The sequence below is a fragment of the Culicoides brevitarsis genome, chromosome 3, assembly GCF_036172545.1.
Source record: "Culicoides brevitarsis isolate CSIRO-B50_1 chromosome 3, AGI_CSIRO_Cbre_v1, whole genome shotgun sequence".
Classification (NCBI taxonomy): Eukaryota; Metazoa; Arthropoda; class Insecta; order Diptera; family Ceratopogonidae; genus Culicoides; species Culicoides brevitarsis.
Window position 1 is genome coordinate 13,037,820 of NC_087087.1, and position 11,471 is coordinate 13,049,290.

Consider the following 11,471-nt stretch of genomic DNA (forward strand, 5'->3'; position numbering starts at 1 on the left):
GTAACGATAAAAATTTCCGCAATTTAAATTTTGTTTTTAATTAATTAAAAAAAAACTTTTGTCGCTGCCGAAAAAAAATGGAATCAAAGATAATCCAATAATAATTGATAATTGCACTTAACAGCGTTCGTATTTTTTTTTTAACGGATTGAATAATAATGAAATTCAAGTTAAATTTGATGCCAGTTGCGCCAGATAAATACATTAATTATCAGATGCTTTAAATTTTAAATGGGAATGCAATGATTGGTACTCACGTAATAATTTCACGGCATGCACCAAAAATCACTTGAATATTTCCACCAAATATATCATCGACGAACAGCGGCATGTCGAACTTTGAATGTGTGCATAAATTAATTCTGGACTGAATAATGCTCAGTGAAACGCATGAAATTCAATTGTTTTGAGACAAATACTCGGGCGATGAATCATACGCGAGCGAATGCCACAAAAAAATATGTTTGCTCGAATTAAATTTTGAAACAATTATAATTAATTCCGACCAATTTAATGTTTTAAATAGATAGAGGGTGTTGCATCTCTCGCTCTGTGTGGGAAAAATTTAAATAATTTTATTTTTTTGTTTGATTGTTGATTCTAATTGTTTGATTAGAAGTTATTAGTTATGCAGAATTTTGTTTGCTTTTTTCTAATTAGTTTTATTTTATTTTTTTTTATTTAATTTAATTTCATGAAAAGAGGTTCAAGTATTCTGTTGACTAAATTTTCTCACGATAGCCCGAAATACAAATATTCTTAACTAGTTTCTGGCATTTTTATGCTCTTACAGAAAAAAATACCCTCAAAACTCTAACTTTTAAGACAAATGAGAAAAAATCAAACATTCAAGGTCAATTCAAGGAGAAAAAAATTTTTCTTCGAATTTTTTCACATTTTTTCTCATAATAGCCCAAAGTTCCAAAGTACTCCGGTAGTTTCATGCATTTTTCATGCATTTAGGCTCTTTTTAAGACAGAAAAAATACTCTAACTTTTAAGACAAAGTAGTTTCATGATTTTTTATGCTCTTTCAAAAATTTCAAGGCTCTAACTCAAGGTCAAATCAAGGAGAAAAAAAATTTCCTTAAAATTTTTTCACATTTTTTCTCACAATAGCTCAAAGTCCTTTAGTTTTATGCATTTTTCATGTTCTTTCAGAAAAAATACCCTTTAGGCTCTAACTTTTAAGACAAATGAGAAAAATTCAAACATTCAAGGTCAAATCAAGGAGAAAAAAATTTTCCTTCAAATTTTTTCACACAATAGCTCAAAGTCCTTTAGTTTCTTGCATTTTTTATGCTCTTTCAGAAAAAATATCCTTGAGGCTCTAACTTTTAAGACAAATGAGAAAAATTCGAGTATTCAAGGTCAATTCAAGGAGAAAAAAATTTTTCTTCGAATTCTTTCACATTTTTCTTACAATAGCCCAAATTCAAAAGTCCTCCGGTAGTTTCTTGCATTTTTTATGCTCTTTCAGAAAAAAATACCTTCAAGGCTCTAACTTTTAAGACAAATGAGAAAAATTCAAACATTCAAGGTCAAATCAAGGAGAAAAAAATTTTCCTTCGAATTTTTTCACATTTTTTCTCACAATAGCCCAAAGTTCCAAAGTACTCCGGTAGTTTCTTGCATTTTTCATGCTCTTTCAGAAAAAAATACCTTCAAGGCTCTAACTTTTAAGACAAATGAGAAAAATTCGAACATTCAAGGTCAAATCAAGGAGAAAAAAATTTTTCTTCGAATTTTTTCACATTTTTTCTCATAATAGCCCAAAATTTTCAAAGTCCTCCGGTAGTTTTATGCATTTTTTAAGTTCTTTCAGAAAAAAATGTCTTAAGACTCTAACTTTTAAGACAAATAAGAAAAATTCGAGCATTCATGGGTCTTATTGAAAAAATTCTGCAAATTCCACAAATCTTTATTCCTTTATCGATTGAAAAGAATTTATTTTTAGAAATTCTGGATAAAAAATATTTTTTTATTGCATATTAAATGTCTTTCGTCTGGACAAATTTTATCCCTTATCGGACATAAAAACGAAAATCTAAAGAAAATTTATCTAGTAGAAATGCGAATCTTTCTTTTTACGCACAAAAAAAAATATTTTTCTTCCATTTTTTGAAATGTTCAAATATCATAAATTAGCAGTTATTTGGGGCAAGCCTCTCCCATGCGTGCAAAATCAATATAAAATAAAACAAAGGATTAGTCGAGCTGGAAAAAAGGGTGAGACGTTCGATTTTCAATTCTGTCCAAATTCAGTCGTTGTCTGGATTTCTTTGCAACAACAAGTGAAAAAAATTCGTTCAAGGAAAGTGTCAAGGCTATTTTATCCCGCAAGTCATTAACAAGAAAATAAACCGGAAATGCAGTTCCTGCACTAAAAATAGAACAAAAATCGTGAGAAGTTGTAAATACCTTGTCTACATCCGTTTCCGGTTGATAAAACAATTTTTTTAGACGCTATAAAAAGTGAGAAATTCTCTTCAGGAGAATCAGTTTCAATTTAAAAAATTTAAAAAAAAAATACTTGAAAATGAATTTCACAGAGATGTCAACGACACAATCCCCGTTAGAAAAATTCATAATTGGCAAAGTTTCGATTCACAATCCCGAATTCGATGAAATGCATGACTCTTTCATGGCATTGGGTATCATCATGTCCATCGTAATTGTTCTCGGGAATGGATTAGTGTTGCTCTTATTCTATCAGGAACGAAAATCGCTCAAAATCTCCCATAAGTACATCATTTCGATGGCATTTTGTGACTTATTCATGGGTTTGTTAAGTGTTCCCACGCAACTTTATATGATGGACAACAAAGTGCCGGCTAGTTCGAAGGATTGTCCCTGGATAATGGGCGTCATTACGGCGTTAGTGCAAACTTCGTTGACAGTTCTTGTGGCTTCCAGCATCGATCGTTACTGGGCTGTGAAGTTTCCGCATCATTATCGGATCAAGGCGCAGAATTGGATTGCGAATTGTAAGTTTTTCGACAAATTTTTATAAATTTTTAAATTATTTTTGTTTCGTTAAGTTGAGTTTTGAGAGTTAAGTTGTTAAGTTGGGTTAAGTCAAAACTGTTTAACTTATGAATGAAGTTTAAGTTCAACTTAAGTTAAAAAATTTGACATAAAAACGATTTTTTTTAAATTTTTATAATTTTTTTTCTCGAAATTTGTTTTGAAAAAACGTTAAGTCAACCTTAAGTCAAGCTTTTTACTAAATTCAAGCCTAAGTCATAATAAGTTTTTTTTTAAGTTTAATCCTTAAATTTTTGCAGCCCTTTGTCCTTTCTTAAAGAAAATACAAGTCTGGTTGAACTTTTTACCAGGGTCAAAAAAAACTTTTAAGTCAAAAGTCGAAACAATTTGACTTTTGACTTAAGCTTAAGTAAAAGTCAATTTCGATTTGACTTAAGTCAATTCAGTTGACTTAATTCAGAAAATTTTTCATTTTTTTGCAGAAAAAATATTAGTTTTTTTTTAAATTTGATTAAAAATCTTCAAAAAGTAACTCTTAAGCTTAAGTAAAAAGCCTTTTATGTCAAAATATTTTTTTTACTTTCACTCAAGTCAAAGATTAAGCCTTAAAAGTCGAAAGTTTTTTCGACCCTGCTTTTTATTAAAATTTAAGATAACTTTTGGAACAAAAGCTTGAATTTAAGTAAAAACTGAAAATACTGGCTTAAAAAGCTTTTTGACTTAAACTTAAGTTTCAGAACAATATGAAATAACTTAAAAATTTTCGATAAAACTTTATAAAAATATAATTTTTTTGAAATTTTTTAAAAATTATCATGACTTAAGTCAATTAATTTGACTTACGTCTTAAGTGACATTTACTCAATCTTAAGTCATAAGTCAAATAATTTTCACTTAAAAAGTTTTGTAGTCGTGATTTTTGTTAACTAAACAATTTGCAACTTAAGCTTTTCTAACTTCGTAACTTAAGTCGTCTTAAGTTATGACTTAAAGGGTTTTCTTCAAATTTTCTAATTTTTTCACCTTTTTTAAATTAATTTCAGGCATAATTATCGTTTCGTGGATAGTTCCATGCTCCTACGGCGTAATTCACTACTTTACAGCGCGAGAAGCCACAAACAAAGATTTCTTATGTTTCATGGGACAAGAAACTTACGATCCAATCATGCTAAGATTCCTCCTTTACGTCATCATGCCAATCAACTTAGTCATCATCCTTGTACTTTACTTCCTCATTCATCGTGAGGTCATGAAACTCTTTAAGCAAGACGATGGCGAAAGTCGCTGCACTCGCATTTGGAAGATTATGTTCCAAAAACAGGATGTTCAGAAAAAAGTTGGCGCCATGCTAATTCGGGAAGTACGAACTACCTTCTTACTTCTCTTAACAGTTTTTCTTGCCTTCATCACTTTCATTCCCGGAACTGCCATCGGATACGTCATGACTTTCCGCCCGGATCTGATCGAGGTGAAACCATTGCTTATCTGCTACTTGCTACTGTCCGTGAACTCGGTCTTCAATCCCTTTATCTACGCCTTCAACATCCGGAATGTCCGGGAAGCGGCAACCCGATTAGGGAAACGAATTGTCTTCTGCAACCAAGTGCCCGACGAAAACGAAATTTACTCCACATCTGGCACGGGAGTCGACTCGAGTCAAGGCAAGGCATGAGAAAAGTCAAATCTTTTTATCGCCGAGGTTTTTTAATGAATTCTAACTTATTTTCATAATAAAAATAAATGTTGTTGCGCATTAAATTATCCTCGTGTTTTGCTCCCTTTTTTCCGCCATTATTACGTATTCAACTGGCACAAACGTGGATTACACTAATGAAAAACTTTAGAACAACAAAACGGCGTCGTTGTCTACAAAACCACATTTTAAATGCGCTTCGTAGTAAAAAAAAACTCCATTAAAAGGTAGAAAACTAAATAAATGCAATAATGCTCCTTTAAGGCAAACAACAACTTTTTCCCTTAGCAAAACACGTTTTTCAGGTGCAATGAAAGCTGTTAAAATTAAATCTAATTATCTGTTTCGCCACATTTACATTTTTTTTTCTTTCTTCTTCTCCAACGCATCTCGTTAAGATTGTTGAATGTCTCTTTAGAGAAAAAAATCCTTTTATGAATTCATAATAATGACATTATTTAAAGCCGCATTAAAGTTCAACATTTTCTTCTTTCAGTTTTGTGCAAAATAAACTATTCGCTAAAGTATCAAGCCAGAGGGAAAATTATCATAAAGCAAACGTTTATCTGCACGTTCATCATAAAAAGCAGATGTTCTCTTAATTAATAGCTCGTTATCACATTATGTATATTTTTCTGTGTAAAAATTATTTGTGTGGTAGGGCGTTTTTTAGCATTACAGATCACACATTTTTCTGCATTTTGTGCCATTATTATCATAATAAACATCTGTTTTTTTTGCGCAAACAAAAAAATATGAATAATTGGCTTAAAGTTGTGTTTTGGATTTTGGTTCCGGGAAATTATTTTATGAAATTTCGGATAAAATTGTCGTTTTTGAACTTTGTCCCGATGCACATTTTAAAATTTCGCCCCAATGTGTAATCTTAAAATTGTTTTTTTCTATCTTTTGACTAATTTTTGCCCTTACTTGCAATATAATAAAAATTGACCCAATGCATATTCGTAAATTTTCTCCAAGTCACAATCTAAAATTTTTTCCCCAATGCACAATTCAAAATTTTTATCCCAGTGTACAATCTTTAATTTTAACTAATGCACATTTTAAAACTTAGTCCCAATGCACATTCTAAAATGTTATCCCATTGTACATTTTCAAATTTTGCCCCAATACAAGATTTGCTCCAACGTGCAATATGAAAACTTATCCCAATGCACATTTTAAAATTTTGACCCAATGTACAATCTACAATTTGCACTAACTTTAAATTTAAAAAAAAATCCTAATGCACATTCTAAAATTTTGCCACAATGTACATTTCAAAATTTCACCCCAGTTCACATCCTAAAACTTTGCCCTAATTCACATTCAAAAATTTTGTCCCAATGCACATTTTTACATTTTACCCTAACTTGCAATATAAAAATTTGTCCCAATCTACATTCTCAAATTTTATCCCAATGCACATTTGAAACTTATTCAATATGCAACATGAGAATCTGTCCTAATGCAAATTTTAAAATTTTGTAAATAAATAATTTTGAAATTATGCCCTAAGGTGCAGTAAAAATTTTCCCATTATAAATTCTTAAATTTATCCCAAATTCCAAATATAAAAAAATTGACCCAATGCACATTCTTAAATTTTCTCCAATTCACAATCTCAAATTTTGCCACTATGCATATTCGAAACTTTGTCCAAACGAGCTATATGAAAATTTTCGCCAATGTACAATATAAAATTTGACCCAGTTTGCAATATGAAAATTCATCCCAATGCAAAATCTTTTTTTATTTTAATTTCTTTCTTGTGAAAATTAACATAATTTTGGACTATCGTTTCGGCTATCATTTTTAAAATGAGCTATAAATGAGTTTGGCTATTTAAAATTTTGCAAATATTCGTTTGAAGAACTCAAACTACTTTCATTGAAAATTTTTCATCCTAAAAAATAAAACAAATATTTATAATTTGCAAAAATGAAATATTTTACTTACCTTCAATTTCTCTTGTCATTTTAAAAGCTTAGGTACCTACCATATTTTTTTGTTTCGACCTGATTTGTTGACAAACCCCTTAAACAAAAATTATTTCTAAATTAAATTATTCATATTTATGGAAAATCAATCAATTTTTTCAACCCAAATGCTGTTTTTCATAAACAAACAAACTCAAAATTAAATGTTTATTCATCAATTTTCTGTCCAACTAAATATTGTTCAAACAAACTGCTTTTTTTTTCAATTTTTTTCATGTCATCAATCCACATGAAACTATCAATTTTGGTTCCATTTGTTGTGGATTATCAACTACCACAGTACTCAATTACCATGTCTTTCGGTTTTCTTCTTTCTATCTCCATTCCTTGCTTCCGCAAACACACATGAAAAATCCGCTTGGATTGCACAAAAATGACGCAGAAAAATAAAGTCAACAACAATAGATACAATAATTAAAGTGAAAAATTGTTTCGTATTCGATATCTGCAATGAAACAGACATCTGATATTCGTTCGTTCTCCGGTTTTTTGTCGTTTTCTATCATTTTTAGATACTTTTTTTTCTCCTAGTTCTTGATTCACATAATTAGAATGCTGCACTAATTTTAGATTGTCAGCAGCAATTGTGTTATGGCTTATTGTTGAATTTTTTTCGTATGACAAAAAAAAAGTTTAGAATCTGTTTCGGGAGATAGAAAAAAAAATTAAATGAAACAGAAACAAAAGAAAATCTTAATTGGTAATAACTGTAATTATCTGAGTTCGTCCTGGTTGCAATTGAAAAAATTTTCGCTTCATCAAGAAAAAATTTTTGACTTTTTTTCCTGAAAGGTACAATTCAGCGTTGAGAAACCATTAGATCTTAATCTGCAGCTCTTTATTGGATTATTTACATTTGAATTGAAAACGAGTCGATCCAAAACTAGAATCCTTTCATTTTCCGGATAAACTGAATCCATTTACACAAAAAAGTTATTCACAGAGGAGAACTCTTTTCATTGCGAAATGATTCTTTATGTCGGCAAATGGCAAAAGTACGTGTTCACATGTAATATTGATGTGTGTCGTCGCTTCTCCTTTGTCGTCGTTATACGCAAAAGATGAAGTCATAAAATGTAAGCCACATTTACTACGTTTTTAATGGGGCTCGTTCGCACAAAAGGCACGGAAATGTTCGAGAAAATAAACGGGTAAATAAACATATTGTGTGACACATAAAAATTCAATAAAAGACTATAGTGCGAAATCTGCTTCAAATTATTGCCCAAAAGTTTTTATCAAGTCGTTCAGCAGCAAGAAGTAGGAGTAGATGGAATTGACAAACTACAAAAGAAAGTAATTTAAGGATCTTTTTAAGGTAAGTTCATAAAATTTCTGAAAAATTATTATTTTTGAAACGAATTATGATAACTCGTGAATAGATCACATTGTTGGTAATTAATTAAATCTTAAACTTTTTATTTTGAACCATTCAAAAAATTCCTCAAAGATATCCTTGAATTAAATCAGTTGAAAAGCTTGAAGATCTTGAAGTAGAAAAACGGATAAAATTGAACCATTTAGGAGTTACTTTAAGCCTTTAAGTGAAGTATTAGCTAACTTTTTCTTAATATTTAGATCTGATTGTTTTCTAAAGAAGTTAAATTAATAGCTATCAGGGTCGAAAAAACTTTCGACTTTTACTTTTGACTTTTTATTTTTTAAGGCTTAATCTTTGACTTGAGAAAAATAAAAAAGTATTTTGACTAGGCTTTTTACTTAAATTTTAGTTGAAGAACAAGTAAAAAGTCAATTACTTTTTGAAGGTTTTTGCTCAATTTTTTAAAAAAAATCATTCAAAAAAATAATTGAAAAATTTTCTAAATTAAGTTAACTAAATTGACTTATTTAAGTAAAATTGAAATTTAGAGGTTCAATAAAATCCGTTTTTTCTAGTTTTAAAATGTTTAAGCTCTTTAAACCAGGCTTATATAATCTAGATCAAAATCAAAAAATGATTTGATCTTTTTTGTGGCTACAGATCAGATCATGATTTGATTTGCAAATTTAGTCAAAAAATTTTCAACCCTAAACTTTTTTTTTATTTGATATGATCTAAAAATTGATTTAAATCAAAATTAGATCAGATCAAATCAAAAATTTTTTTAAAAAAATTTTTAACTTCAATTTTTTGTGGATTTTTCTTGGATTTGATCTAATCTTATTTTGATTTAAATCAATTTCAGATTTTATGAAACTAAAAAAGTAAAGGATTGCAAATTTTTTGATTTGATTTGCAAATCAGATCAAAAATAAAATCTTTTGTGATTTGATCTGATGCATGCTGATCTGATCGGGATTTGATTTTTGATTTGATTCTTAGATCATTGGTCTAGATTATACAAGCCTGCTTTAGACTAATTTAATTCAAGGATATCTTTGAGCAATTTTTCGAATTGTTTTAAACTAGAGCTTCAATACTTACCGATGAAAAAGTATCGATTCCAACAGGTTTCAATCCAGCACAAGTAAAAAGCTGTGTCTCTTGTGACTTCAATAGAAACACATTCCATGATTTCTGCATCGAAACACTCATGCGATACCATGAAACGTTGTAAATATCAAACAAAAGCTTTTCCATCTGAATTGTTGAAAGTTCTCCCAAAAAATGGTTCAAGAATCCCACAAAGACAACAATTATAGACATGACGTAACCAATGTACCAAGAACGAAGACGAGCATAAAATAGAGCCACACAAACCAGAACCGAAAATAACGTTATATCGAGAAATAGTTGAACTACAAAAAGAATCATGACTCCAATTAATCCAAACCAAGCTAAAACAAAACTTACAACTTAACAACTCTTCTGAATCGCCAGCTACTTCAAGAATCTCATTATGATCATCTACTAAATTCCTAAAGGCCTCTCGTAGTCGTCGATCTCTCACCATGTGATCAACTAATACAACTTGCTCCACATCTCGAACCCGTGACCTTAGAATGTCAATCATACAAGTAACTAATCCGGTGTACAAAATATTCAATGATTGTACTACACTAAAAGCTGCGATCGTCATTGACATCAGAACAATTTGGTATAAAAATGTGATGATATATCCATTAGTCGTTTTGTGATCGATTCCAATAAGTAGAAGTGGTACCGGCAATTCCAGAGGTGCATTAAAAAGGAAATAAACGACGAATGGAAAAATGCAAATACCAGTACAGGTTACAAATACACACAACATGACGGTGATACAAAGGAAATTCAGGAAAATGTTGTATCTAAAAATAACAAATGCATTAACATGAATTCAATTAGGTTCAATCTGTTCTGCTATACTTGTGAACAATTTTCAGTTCTTTTGAATGGATTTCATACTTTTGATCAAGCTCACAGAATCTAGAATAAAGATTCAATACAATTACACTTCTATATGGCCTGCAAGAGAAAATTCAAATTAAATTCAAAATTATGATGATTTTTAGATATACTTTCCAATTATAAACTCGATATAATCCACCAAGTATGGGAGCATTAATAATTGTACTAAAGCATAAAAAGTCAAAGTCATCACGGTACCGATTCAAGTTATATACGTAGCAAATAAGAGCGTAAATTGTAACAAGTACTGCAAGTGTATTGGGCCATGTCCAACGATAGTTTGGCTCAAGGACGCGAAAACGAATAAACTTTAAGTACTTGAGAAATATCCAATGATGGCAAGTACTGCTCTTGAGCTTTGTCACAAAATTTTCATCCATCATTTAGAGCTGTTGACTATGAAATGAAGCAACTAAGGAAAAAACTGCTTAACTTATAGCTTTTTGTCATATGAATAATTTCAAATGAATTTTCACTAAAAATACTATTTTGAGGAAATAATCACAAAAATAATGATTCAATTCATCAAAATATATTCTAATATAAATGGTTGGCAACTGGAATGTTTGAATGACAAATCCATCGAAGGATACTTAAAATCTTTTATCGTCTTTTTCATTATAATTAAAGCTTTTGTTTGAGAGCAAGTCAAAAGTATTTGACGATAAAAAAATAGTTGTTGTTGTATTTCTTTCCATCATTTACGATGATATTGCGACGGTTTTTTGGCTAGTTCGTTTAATATCACTTTTTCATATACTTATTTCATTTATCACATATTGCTTTGCCTCAACTTTAAAAATCTTCAAACTATCATAGTCTTTAATATCACATTTGTTGAAAAGAAACTTGAAAAGAAAGAGCTGAAAAGCTTATTGTGGTCCAAAATGAAGCTTGCCTTACAACTCAAGATCTGTTCAACATTATTTGCTACAATGAAGTATGAAGATAATTGTTCATCAATCTGTTAAATCCTTTTAAGGATAAACGTAAAAAATCAAACGTACAAGAAAACGATCATTTGAATGCCTCCATAAGCTCCAAAAGAACAATTTCATGTCAAGCTGAATAGTTTAGGTAAGTTTGAACAATTGCTTTTTTCACAATTTTATATGTTATTTTTACGATGATGATTGAAATAAGTATCATTTGTACAAACAACTTTTATATATTTTACGCAAATCAATATTTTAAATAATTTAAACTCTGCAAATTTCGCATTCATTTTTGCAAAACGGTTACAAGAATTAGTAGTTCTAAATTGTTTTCTCAAAATCGATCTTTGTCGAAAATCATTTAAGTAACGTTTTTACTATTTTATTTTCATAAATCATGTTTCTATTGATTCTATTGAACCTCATATTTGGAAACCATGTCATTCAAAATTAGAAAATACGAGTAAATTGAGTTGACAAACTGAAACAAAAATTTCATGAGGTTTGTTTTTTAAACTATTTTACAGA

General features: G+C 29.9%; 1 protein-coding gene across 1 annotated transcript; it reads left to right on the plus strand.

The window, feature by feature from the left end:
* The first annotated feature begins 2,553 nt into the window (after positions 1-2,553).
* LOC134835213 (adenosine receptor A3-like) lies at positions 2,554-4,659 on the plus strand. Its single transcript, XM_063850083.1, has 2 exons — positions 2,554-2,986; positions 4,031-4,659. Exons 1-2 carry the CDS (start codon positions 2,554-2,556, stop codon positions 4,657-4,659), a joined length of 1,062 nt encoding a protein of 353 aa, XP_063706153.1.
* The last annotated feature ends 6,812 nt before the right edge of the window (positions 4,660-11,471 follow it).

What these genes read in the sequence shown, in the direction of transcription:
- LOC134835213 (XM_063850083.1), top strand. Translation starts at nt 2,554, where the DNA reads ATGTCAACGACACAATCCCCGTTAGAAAAATTCATAATTGGCAAAGTT. An exon ending in GCAGAATTGGATTGCGAATT is followed by an intron (nt 2,987 to 4,030) that starts GTAAGTTTTTCG and finishes AATTAATTTCAG; the next exon opens with GCATAATTATCGTTTCGTGG.